The sequence below is a fragment of the Ochotona curzoniae genome, unplaced genomic scaffold, assembly GCF_017591425.1.
Source record: "Ochotona curzoniae isolate NIBS_2020 unplaced genomic scaffold, NIBS_Ocur_1.0 contig_2754, whole genome shotgun sequence".
Classification (NCBI taxonomy): domain Eukaryota; kingdom Metazoa; phylum Chordata; class Mammalia; order Lagomorpha; family Ochotonidae; genus Ochotona; species Ochotona curzoniae.
In genome coordinates, this window is record NW_024465582.1 from 14,839,871 (window position 1) to 14,853,056 (window position 13,186).

The following is a 13,186-nucleotide window of genomic DNA, read 5'->3' on the forward strand; positions in this document are numbered from 1 at the left end:
CCTTGGTGCTCTTTAATATTTTACAACCTGATATATATTATAGTCTAAGCATTGTTCTTTTAAATCTCTTTGTTTATTTTATAGGCAGAGAACAGAAGCAGAGAAAAAGAGACAGAATTTCTAACGACTGGTTCACTTACCAAATGGCCATTGGTGGTCTAGGCTAAAGCTTCAGCTGAAGGGAGCCAGACACTTAATCCAGGTCTCTCCTAGAGACAGGAAGGGCCCAGCTGTTGCAAACATCGCCTGCTGCCTCCCAGGGTGTGCATTAGTAAGAAGGTGAAATTTGGGGTAGAGTCAGTTCTTAAACCCAGGCAAACTGATATGGGTGATACAATGGGCATATTCATCACTATGCAAAAAGCCTGTCCCAATGGTATTCTTTATCATATCTTCTAAAATAATTACTTTTTCTTGAAACTGAAATTAGTATTAAGCATGCTTGGGATCCCTAGTAGTAGTTCATGGGACAGTTTAGTCCCACAATTTAGTAGGATTTCTATGCTGGAATCTAAGATTTCTCTGCCATTGGCCACTTAGCAAATCTACCAATGGTCACCTAATAAGTAAGCGTCACCATCCACTGAGGAGATACTCTGTGCTGTGTGTTTATGGTATCCTCTGATGATTTGGGGGATGCTGTAAAGTGCTTACTGCCTTGCAGAGAGTAAGTTCTCTATATATCACTGTTGATGTGAACAGCCTACTAATCACTGCCACAGATCGCTTGCTAATTAAACACAGTGAAGCTTGTGGGGTATAGTTGGATGAAGAGGAAAATAAGTGTGTTGGTCAGTGTGGTAGCTGCTCAGGCTGTCACGTAAGGCACTATGTCCAATTGACAGCACAGGTATTTGTAAAAAACTGAGATAACGGATGGATGCTTATAGACAGTGAGATTAGTGGCTAGTCACAAATGCAAGCAAAACTCTCTAAAGTGATAGGAAGCCATGCCTATTCTTAGATCTTTTATTTCTTCAGCACTTGTAGCTGTGTTAGACAGAAACTAAGTATACAATAACTACAAATAAATGAGAACCAAGACAAAATATTTTTATTCTGAGACAAGCTATTTGGGCCATCAGAACTAGGCACACATAAAACCAAACTAACATTGGATAGGGGAGCCCCAAACTGGGATAGCAATGCTCTCTCAGTTCTAGAAGGTTGCTCATTTGGGGTATAAAGTTTGACTGACTTGGGTACTTCCAACCGAACAGAGAATCTACAAAGAGCATTGATACACACAGTACTGACTCCATGAGCCTTTCATCATTAGTCATCCTTGGAGTCCACTGGAAATTACAAGTTTTCCTTTATTCAAATGCCTGGCTCAGAAAGCTACCTTGCACAAACAAAACTAAAGAACTGGAGATAAGAAACAGTCATTGTTCTTGATAACTGATAGTCATCTGGATATATTGGAGAGAAAATGTGAGCAAAGTAGTGTCATCTGTCTTTGAAAACTTGTTGCTGGTATTTGTTCTAACAGCGCATATATGTGGTCCTTGTATAATTCTTGTTGCTAATCACACTGGAGTTTCAACTAAATAACCATGAAAAACTGTTGATAGACTTTTTTTTTTTACTAACTTATTAGTGAATCCTACACTGAAATAAAAAACAATGGATAAACAGATAAGATGGTTTATTTCACTCTAACTAGCTATCAATGGTTCCTCATCTTCAGCGGTGTATGTGTAACTAGCTCTGACTCAAACTTGGCTCAGTATGACTCAGATGTGCATATACCAAACACCTGATTTTTAAGTTTTACCCTTTCCATAAGATTCTGTCCATATGAAATGTTGGTTTCTGGTGTAGTACTGGCTCCTGTTCACTTCTGAGGAAAGCATTTCTGTTACCTTGTCTTTCTTCGGGCCGTTCTCCTCCCACTTGGAATGCCTTTGAGCACCATCAATGAAAACACTACTCAGCTTAAGAATCCCCATCTTCCTTGGATGGCTTCTTTGAGATTGCTCCAATCCTACTATGCCCTTCTGTTCCAACATTCTGCCAAAAGCACTGTTGGTTCCATGAGCCCATCAGCAGTTAGTAGCTGACTTCCTGCACGTCCCACTTGCCACTTTGAGGCATCTTAGGTGTTCTGAAGTGAGTCATTCATCGTGTTTAATACAGTTCCTTTTTTAAACAAAGGTACTACAAAAGGCTCACATAAAATGGGATGAGAAGGCTTATTCTGCTATAAGGTCAAAATCCATGTACAGTTTTTACTAATCTGCACGGCTATAACTTTGTATAAGACTCCTTATATATAATGCCAAAACTTTACACAAAAATAAGTATCTTTTAATTTCATTTTCCACAAACTTGTTGCAGTTCCCTCATTGATCCAATAGGGTAAAAACTGGACATATTTAGCCCTCAATATTTACTGATCCACACAAGCAGGGCAGTGTTTCTGCCTGTCTTCTAAAATATAAAATTCTCGATGATGCAATTGCCTTGGTTAAACTCTGCAGGCATCAAGAAAATGTGGCATTACGTACACTCTTAGATCTGAAATACACAGTTCCGGCTCCTTACCTGAGTTAAAAACTGGGTACCAGTGATAGAGCTCATTCTTGTAGGGCACAGTGTCAAACTCACTGCATTGCATCTGCCGGAATGTTGGTCCTTCCTGGGCACAGGGATGAACATTACACAAGCGGTAGCGTTTTCTTTCTCCAGTACAGTACTTCCCTCCAAACTTGGGCCTATGAATTAAACAAAGAATAGCAACATTTTCCTTTTCAGATTCCCTAGTATCTGGCCGTGCCTATTCCTTGCCTAATTATGTCTCTCTCTGCCTTCAAAATTTACCTTCCAGATAAACCTTTCCAATTTACACACTTTTGTTGCCTACCACTACTTCAGTCCTGCACACAAAGTTGCCTATTTTGAAAGAATTTTTAAAAATTGTTTTTCACATATACAACCTCAAGGCAAAAAAGAAGGGGTAGGTTTTCCTGCCACAATCTACTTCTCTTCTCTTATTCCTATTTTCGAAATTAAAACGGATCAGAACCTGCACTATTCAGCCTTTTCCCTCCTTGGATAGTACAGTTTACATGGTAGGCTCCTTTGAAATTAACCTGGCTTTTAATTCACATTGATGGAGGGACATTTTGTGACTGGACATCTCTCCCATTCATTTCACCCAATAATTATCACCAGGAGCCTCAGAGGAGCCAATCCCTGCTGGATTTTCACTAGACAGCCGACCAACGAAAAGAATGTGGCTCCAAGGCCAGAACGCTTTTTCAAGGGAAGAAAAATGTTTCAATATATTGTATATTTATTATGACTGAAAGCAAACTAGGATGTTATTAAGATAATTGGAGGTAACTGGTTCATACACTGACAGGAATCAGTGACCAGACTCTCAGACCCCAGCCTCAGACTATGTCAGCATTGTTCTCAGTACACAGGCAAACCAGCTGTGGGGGCAGAGCTATTCATCCACTTCAGGAGATCCTGACAAATTATGCCCCTTAATATAGGAATAAGCACCTTCTCATCCCAAAAGCCAAGTTAAAAAATTACCCTTCCATTCCTAAAATGGGATAACTCCTTGCTGATATATGCGAGTTCCTGATCCTCCTGGCCACAGGTTATAGAACACACAGCCCTAGAGCCTGTATTTCCTGATCTCCAAATTGGAAATCCTATTTCTGATCAACTGGATACAAACTTTAAACCAAAAACTTCTCTAGAAATTTCTGATGTTGAATAGTTGAAGTCAGAGAACACCAGAATTTAAACAAAAACTTTTTTTTGAAGGGTAAGATCATAAAATAATTTTGTTAAAATTCCTCACTTGCACACTGGTATGTATTAGATAATAAAGTTATAATAATAATGAATTACCATTTATGAACAATATGTTAGGTAGTACATACAGTGTTAAATTCCTTGTAGCTGTTACTTTATTATACAATATAATTTATATTTCATGCACATTTATGTATTATACATATATACACTAATATTCATTCATAAAAGGGAAAATAAGATTCAAAATCTGAGCTGAGGGAATTTTAATTGTTTTTACCATTTGCCTTTAAAAAAAAAGTGACCCTTATTCTTCAAGGCAGGCTAATGTAACAAAAGTTTAGTGCATTTTCCAGATGGTGGCATACATAAATTTTGCATAAATTTATAGTTGAAAACTAATAAACCAGGAAAGGTTAACAATGAGAGATTTATTTGGAAACCAAGAAAAGTTAAGCTTAATTCTTTTGCAATACCAGTATATAAATATAATTTATGAAAAATTAAGTGACTTTAAAAAATTGAAAGCCACTTGTGAAATTACTTTAGGGAAATTTTCAAGACTACTACTAAAGAATCTTAAGTTTTAAAAATCCCTTTTCTAAAATTTTAAGAATAATTGCTTTCAGAAGATGTACCTAGCTGTTTCTGATTAAGAGAAGGAAAATATAAAATTTTCTTACTCATTATGATGGAATGCAAGCTAAAATCTTGCCAGTAAAATTGGCCTAATTAACCTCTTTTTGATAAAGTGGTGCTATCCAGAAGAGCTATCATCCCCTAGAGATGTAGCACAAATTGCACTCGCATGTTTTTAAAGATTTTGCTTATTTCCTGGTGGTAGAGTCAGCTTACTTTGCCAAATTGCAAGTCCAACCAAACCAAAACAGAAGTACTTCCCTCCACTTTCTGTGCATCTTTTGGTTCCATTTTGTCTTTGGGAATCCATTTCATTTCTCACAAGAGGTTTGACGTCACCGAGTTTAGCCTCCCCAGGACTAGCTTTACAGACAATGTGAGAGGAGAGAAATGACCCTTTGGGGTATTTACTCAGGATTGTTGCAGAGCCTCTCGGAGCTCTGTACTCCAGCACCACAGGTCCGGGAACAGTGGGACCAGGAGGACCAGCGACCCCAGCCCCCAGGGATGCTCTCCGGCTTCTTCCCCACAGTGATACACTTGCCAGCCATACACCACTGTGAAGAGAAGAAGAAAGGGCTGCATGTCTCAGGCAAGACTCCATGAGAAGCTGAGCCATGAAACCCTCAAGTCAAAAACCAGTCCTCCCCAAGAAAGCAGGCTTTCTGTGGTCACACATTTGGATGTAAAACAAAGAAGGGCATTTCTGTTTCCAAATATACTTTTAATTTCAGACCCATAACACAGTTAAGTAGCATTTACTCCATGTTCCCAAGTAGTCCATCATATATATATCTGAGTACTGGGTATCATTCATCTCTACTAAGCTCAATACATCAGAAATCTACTATGTGACCCAGTTATTTCATATCTGGTAATTTACCCAAAGAAAATTATATCAACAGTTGAAAGATTCATCAGAATTATCAGTACCTCCATGTTGATAACAGCTCAACTCACAATAGGTAAGCTATTGAAGCAACCCAGATGCCCACTAATTTATGATCGGATAAAGATACTGTGGAATATATCCACTACTCAATCATTAAAAAAGAATGGAATCTGTCATTCAGAACAAAATGGATGCCACTGCTTAGTGAAGTCAGCCAGTCCCAAAAAGACAAAATTATGTTTTTTTAATTTGTGATAATTAATATAGAGAGTATAAAAACATGTAATATATATGAATGAAATTGGCATTTTGAGGTTTGGTTATTATTTAAAGCATTTGTGAATACATGTGAGTAATAATTGTTTTTCCACTTACTATTTTTTGAATTCTTTGTTTAGCAGAGGGGTAAGCTTGTGATTACAAAGTAAATTGAAGGTATGTTATTGTAAAAACAGAAGTGAAAATAAAACAGGAAGAGGGGGTCAGAGTAAGGGAGGGTAAAGTGAGAAGTATCATTGAACTGTTAAAATTGTACACAGGAAAATACAGGAAAACTGTATAATTTTTAAAAAGGATAAAGAAAAAAGGAATACAGACCTGTCAGTCTAATCATGAGAAAGGAGACTAACTGGCCTAACTTTGGCATTTTGGAAAAGAAAATGACTCCAACTTGTCCTTTCCCATCTTCAGTGGATGAAAAAAAGTCAAAGAGCAGGTTGATAATGACCTCAACAGACACTGTGGATCAGCAGCCCCACAGGTGTTCATTAGGAAAAGGTGGAGCAAGCATTGGCAAGTGTTTGTGGCATTGGAGTGAAGCCCTTTCCCCCAAGGAAGAGTGGAAGTGGACTCCTTGTCAAGGACTCATCTCATCAAGACTTCCAGTCACTACTCTACACCCAGAAGGAGCTCAGGATCTCACAGCCCACTGCCCTCCTCACTTCTTTCTCCATCCCAATACGTCACCTTCTTCTCACCACATTGTGTTCCATCTGCAGCAGCATCCAGCTTAGAGCGACAAAAACCCTTTACTGAGCACCATAGCGTCTGGCAAACATTCTGGAAAACAGGGTAAGATTGTACTCCTTCGCATTTTGAAACTCTGCATGAAAGCATCTCTATGGTTATATTAAAATACACATACACGGTTGTTAGTAAGAGTGATGGGAAATAATCAGACTTCATTTGGACTATGTCAATATTCATAAATAGTCACTTGTCAACTATAGGAGGCAATATCAAAATAAGAGATAAAAACTCATTTCCTAAGAACTGAAATGTATTTCTGTATTTGTGGTGTAGTGTCCAACACTCATTGTCCTTGGGTAGGGTCACTGGTGACATTATCCGTCAAATGTACAACTAGACTGTGGTTGGAAGGCAATCTGGTTACAAATAACTGGCTGGTTATAACTTGATCTCATTCACCAAAGGAGATGGAAACGAAGGTTTGCCCTATTTACTTGGTACCCAGAGTGGCTGTAAAATTTCTTATTTTTAAGGTAATTTTGGAAATATAAATGGATGACATTGGAACAGGAATAGCACAGTAGCAAGATATGTCCTTGTGTATGAAAGTTGAGGCTTCTAACTCTCCTTCTGGAAAGACTAGCCTCCTCTCTATCATTCACTTCTGAGAAACACGAGCTGATTAAGAAGCAATTTTCTCAGTGCTAAATTCCAGCTAGTGGATTTTCCTCCTCCACCATGCCAAGTCTGTTGCTTAACCCATCCAATGAATGCAGTCGGTGACCACATTTTTTGATTCTGGAAGTTGTATTTGTTCTTTACATCTACCGTTAGGTTTCTTAAATCATATACCATTATTCCTTTATGTATTTATCTTATTATCTCTACTTTGAAAATCAACTTCAAGAATTTATTGTTCGTCATCCCTTAGATGAAGATAGATTTTAAATTTTGAATGAGGGGATGAATTGTGTACTTATGTAAATTTTTTTCTCTTGGAGTATGATGCATTTTTATTTGGATAGGGGCCCCTCCAAGGCATTTTATCTTTTTTTTAAATTTCCAAACAGAAATGTGTTGTAGTACCCAGAAGGAAATATTTTAATCTAATTGTTGGCACAGAAGTTTTCAAAACTATACAATGGTATGCATTTGAACTCTGAATATCAGTTGCCCTGTGGTAAGGAATTTACAAGTTGGAAATTCATACACTTGCAATTTTCCTGCTGAAAACAAGGGCTGAGATAAATGTTTCCCTGCCTTCTGCCTGTGCTGATGGTATATTTCTTCTGGTCCACTGCACCACTGAGCACCTCGATATGGCTCTTAGCTTCACTGTGGATCTCAAGTAATTCCTCACCCTGCTCAAGGTGAATACATTACCATCTGTTGTCGCTAGAAATGAAAACCGAAGCCCTCTGGTTACCTCCAAATAGTCTCAGCAGCTGTTCATTCTCCCCATTTGCCTTTGTGATTTTGTACCTCCTTGGGGAACTTTTCAAAAACTTTCATCATTTCATAATGAATAATATGCAGGGTAAAGGGTACATAGGAATCCCTTGTAGTAGTTTCGTAGCTCCATTTGAGTTGTAAACTACTTCAAATTTCTAAAAATGTGATAAAGGAGGACATCTAGTGTTTTAGGCATTTAGACTATTGAAAATGCTTCATTTTCTTGGTTGCAATATGCAGGATCTGAAGTCTTTATTCACTTAGCTATTGCGTGTGTAAGATGTGCTGAACACTCCTGAGTGTTAGAGATAAACACTCGGCCAGAGACCTTGCAATAGAGTAGGTAAGATCACAGGAAAGTGAACAAGCAACCACAATACTGGCTAATAAAAGTGCTGTCAAAGAAAATGCAGGAAAGGATATGAAATGATATTTAAACCAAGAACCACACGATGAGTAGGCGGTGGGTCAGAAGGCCCAGAGTACACAAACTCCCCCAAGCATGTTAGAGAATGAAAGCTGTATAGCTTGCATAAACACAGAGAACAAAAGAAAAACTATCAGAGGTGGCTAGAGTGGATTCTTGCCATAATCATCCAGAAACTGACAAATCTTGACCTGCAGAGAAGTAAAATCAAGTATCAAATATGCTAAAAGTTTACAGTGCATCCTTGAGTTGTCAATGCAGTGAGAAAAAGACTTGGAGGCTAAACATGCAGCAGAAATATTCATCTGGAGAGGCAGATCTGGTAACCCAGGTCTTAGATTGATTCATCGGTTGGAGAGTGCAGAAAATGTCCATGGCCTAAATAGGGTGGGAAGCTCGAGAGTGCCATATGTCACAAACAGAGAGACACAAACACATCCAATATATACTCATCTAACATATACTACTGGAGACCTCCATATACGGCCACACCCTCAAAGATGAACTGAAAACCAGGGTATCCTATCAGAAAACTTGGCTGCAATAGCCAGTCAGAAATGAGGGGTGAGGGATTGATGGACCAACCTTTTAGTCTTCAATAAGCTTTGCTGATTCTTTGTAAGCACAGTTATTTACTTCCTATTGCATGTTCTTTCAATACATGTCTTTGGCATTTATTTCAAGGTATTGCTCTTTCCATATCTGTTTCCTCCATCAGAAGTTCCTTCATGAGTTTCATGAGGCCACATCTGTGTCTTACTGATTTTGGAGTACTCATCCCTTTCATCATATTCAGTGCATAGCACAGAATATAGCTGAAATTCCAAAGACTCATCTTGTTAATTCACATGTATTGAAGTTGACACTGTACTAAGAGCAATGAGTTCAGAGAACAGACAAAGTCCAGATCACACAGGAGTGTCACACATGGAACTGGGACCTTCGCCTGTGGTCAAGCAGAACCTTAAGAGCAGACTTGTGGCTACATTTGTGGGTGTTTTCTATTTTGCATGGGATAGAGCTAATGTAGGAGACAATTACAATAGCAAAGCAAGGTGATGAGAGACAGTCAAGATAGGACCAGTGACAATGCAACAGGACAGGGCCTCAAACAATCTAGAAGGTACAATGTCACAACGATTTATCTTCTGGAGACAAATGCACTGGGAATGAATCTCACACTCAGTTTAACCTCTGGTGGTACTATGCCAATAGTGGGAAAACCAGAAAAGGGACAGCTTCAGGAGTTAAACTTGTTGCCATGGAGTCTTTAGCCATCATTCTGAATCCTTGAAAATTATGAAGCTGCCCAGTTGCTAATGATTCCAGGTTCTGCAGAACTTCGAGAAAGCCAGATCAAAAGCGAAATGACCTCCACTTGACCATTCTGACTTAGAGACATTTGGCTGCATCGTGAAGCTTGGACTTCTTTGTCTCGATCTTCAGATTTCCAAATATGCCCCTCTGCCCCTCTTGTTAACATGGTGGAGATAATTCTGGCACATATGCAGCCAAGGCACCAAGGTGCTCATTACTTACTTCTACTTCCTGGCAGAAGGTAGCATTGGGTCCGTACTGCAGCTGACACTGATGGTGGACATCGTAGATCACCCCGGGAGCAATGACATTGGATGTCAAGCCCTTCTCTTGCGGGACATCATCAAGACAGAATCCCCAGCCTCGGCTGAAATGTTAATAAAAATAAGAACAATTTCTTTCGTCTTTCAGTCAACAGAAATGTCCATCCCTCTAGTTTATTCTTTGTCATTCAAGGAAACTCTGCTGTTGCCAGGCAGAAGACTCTCTGGCAAACATAGGCAGTGAAAAAATTAGAAAGTCATCCTTTTACCCTCAGCAGGATTTGTCCGATGATCTGTCAGTCCTGGTTGTCCTGCCACTCACCAAGGACTTGATTCACAACCAACCCATAGAATGTCATCCTGAGGCAGGAGCAAGCAGGAAGGGATGGACAGGTGGCTCACCTGGCTGTGGCCAGAGAGCACAGTCCGTCTCCACCTCAGGATCAGAAAGCACCTGTGAAATACACCCCTATGATGTCACCCTGGGTGTGGCCTTTTACAGGCATCAGCTCCTTGGTGTCAAAAACACCCCAACACCTACCATCAGGAGCTACACGGATACACTCTCACTTACTCCAAGAAGCGGGTGATATACTCCTTGCTGCATCTGGACCAGATCATAGGGGCAGAATCGTACTGGAGTTGGCGGGTCATGATGTAGGGATGTTTGTCCACAGGCTCACAGTCGTTATCTTTCCCATCATGCTGGATGCCGAAGCTGGCAAAGAGACAAATCATAGCTTTTCCAAGGTGATAATAACCCACGGGGAGCAGCTGTTCATGAATGAGGCTTTAGAGGTGAGAGAGACATAGTTAAAATTTAAACTACAAAGCACCAGGAATGGTGTACGAAGCTGCATGATTTTTTCAAGAATTTCTGCTTGGGGCCTGGCGCGGTAGTGTAGTGGTTAAAGTCCTCACCTTGCATCGGCTGTGAACTTATACGGACGCCAGTTCATGTCCCAGCTGCTCCACTTCCCTTCTAGCTCTGTGCTTACAGCCTGGGAAAATAGTATAGGATGGCCCAAAAAGCTTTGGGACCCTGCACCTATGTGAGAGACCTGGAAGAAGCTCCTGGTTCCCAGCTTTGGGTCAGCTCAGCTCCAGCCATCGTGGCTACTTGGGGAGTGAACCAACAGATGAAAGATCTTTCTCTTTTCTCCTCTCTGTGAATTTGACTTTCCAATAAAAATAAATAAATCTTAAAATCAGAAAAAGAATTTCTGTTTGGCAGAGTTAAAAAGCAGTCAATTTGGCTTTCTGTGCATCTAGAGTCAAATTGCTAAATCCTCCCCTATGACATCTGCTTTCCCCTGCTTCAGCAACCACAACACACACACACACACACCCCTCCCTTCTCGTGGTGTGAGGGACACAGCTGGGATTCAGACAGGGAGGTACTGCAGCTTCCTCTCTTTCCTCTCATAGAAAACGAAGTAGTGTCATAGTGCTAGGATGAGGTCTGGGTAAAGTTAGAAAACCACCAGCAAGGTGTCTAGTGCAGGACAAGATTCAGAAATAACAGAACGGATCAAGTTGTTGCTTGGACCATCATCTAGCTTATTTGGCTGTAAAGAGGGAACTGAGGCTTCACCAGCAGTCCAATCATACAGTCTCTTAGTGGCAAAATCAGACCTTATACCAGATCTTTTCTCCTAACTCGATGCTCTCATCTGGGTGTGTGCTTGTCTGCCCCAGGAATACATGGCAACAGCCTTTGAAGGACCCCAGAGAGTTTAAGCATGCATGAGCACAGAGCCTGGGAATGAGGTCAGCTCAGACATTGTAAGCTATGTCCTCAGGATGCCTTCTGAAGATTCCCCACAGGACTGTGACAGACACTGCCAACCTGGAGACGTTGACTCAGACCTGAGTCTAGCAGAGTTATGAGCTCAGTCCCTCCAAAGGGGAAGCTCACAGCCAGCTCTGATGAACTCTCTTGAGCAACATCAGGAGCTCTCAAGAACAGGCTGCAGGGGGTTTAAGGATTTTCTGCAATTTTATGCATTATAATTTTTTACTGGCATATTCAAATCACATTCCACATAAATACAAAACTCACAAAGGAGTCAGAGAATGAAGCTACAAAGCTCTTACCACCCACCCATGGCCATGACAGGTCTTCCAGGGCTGCTGGAAATCCAGTGCTACATAACTTATGAACTCCATCACCAGTGCACCTGCTCACTAGTCAGTAAAAATCCTAAACCAAATCAAGGTTCTAAAGACTTGTATAAGTGGCAGACTTTGAGGTAGCAGTTATTTCAACATACCAAGCAATACAGCTGGGTCCTGTGAGAGAGGCTTCAGTCCTACCCTCGCACCAGTCCTCCCCCAAGCAGTATTGTTCCATCAGAGTCACAGTGCATCAACGTATAGTCCCCACCAGCTCTATCACTTCTCTGCACTCTAATCTTGTCAGAGAACAGCAGTGCTATTTAAACAATTTCCCTCTGGCGTCTGTCAGTCTCCAAGGACCAGGGGCACTAACATTAGGGAAGGATAAGGCCCCTGGAATAGATGGCTGGCTACAGGTTGCTACTTTCTAGCCTAGGGCATGTCCTCTGAAGAGCAGTTAGCAGCAGGCAGCCCTGTGCCTTGCTCAATTAGCACACCCTTTTTGTTGTTTCCATTCCTTTGAGTTTGCTAGATAACAGACCTGAAGTAGAAAGTGAAGCACTTGCCTGGGTTTCAGGGTATCACTTGGTGGGATACACACATCTCTTGTCTCCTACTACTCATTTTATATATAATAGCCTCAAAGAGAAGAAAAGTCAGAAAAATATAAGTGTAGGCTTTTCAAGGCACTCAAATCTATAAAGGTATTGGGTGGATACTGCCTTGAATGCGTTATAAGGATCTATCAAAAAACTTATGGGAAAAAAAATCCATGCCTAGTTTACTCACACACCCATTTTTTTTTTCCATAAACTTTTGAAGGCCCTTTATGTGCATGAGTTCCTGGTCATTGCTGGTGTTTATGGAGTGAACCCATGAATGGGAGTGTGCTTGCTTGCTTTTTCATTAAAGATAGATAGATAGATAGATAGATAGATAGATAGATAGATAGATAGATAGATAGAAAGCAAGCAAGCAAGCAATGAATTACAAATGTCTAGGAATACATGGTAGTTGCCAAAATACTTTCCACATTTCTAATACCAGTTTATATTCTCACTAGCAGTGTGAGTGACCCAGTGTCTCTACATTTTTTCCAACAAATGGCATCATCATCCTTTTAGTTGTTGTTGTGTTAATTTAATTATTATCACTGTTATATAGCAATATCATTGTGGCTTTAGTTTGTATTTTCTTATAGCTAACAATGTTGAATATCTTTTAATGTGTTTATTTCACATCTGCATGTCCTTTTTGTTAAAATGTTTCTTTGTGCATTTTGTTCATTTTCTAGTCATGTTGCTGATTTTTTACTGTTGATTTTGAAAGTGATTT

At 40.1% G+C, this 13,186-nt stretch overlaps 1 protein-coding gene across 1 annotated transcript in view; it reads right to left on the reverse strand.

Moving 5' to 3' along the window:
* ADAMTS12 (ADAM metallopeptidase with thrombospondin type 1 motif 12) overlaps positions 1-13,186 on the reverse strand; it is a 204,143-nt gene that overhangs the window by 56,372 nt on the left and 134,585 nt on the right. The window contains exons 8-12 of the mRNA XM_040977656.1: positions 10,308-10,451; positions 9,693-9,837; positions 6,272-6,364; positions 4,825-4,970; positions 2,548-2,717 (exon numbers count right to left, since the gene is read on the reverse strand). Of these exons, the coding sequence (XP_040833590.1) occupies positions 2,548-2,717; positions 4,825-4,970; positions 6,272-6,364; positions 9,693-9,837; positions 10,308-10,451 (698 nt within the window). The remainder of the gene's footprint in view (positions 1-2,547; positions 2,718-4,824; positions 4,971-6,271; positions 6,365-9,692; positions 9,838-10,307; positions 10,452-13,186) is intronic.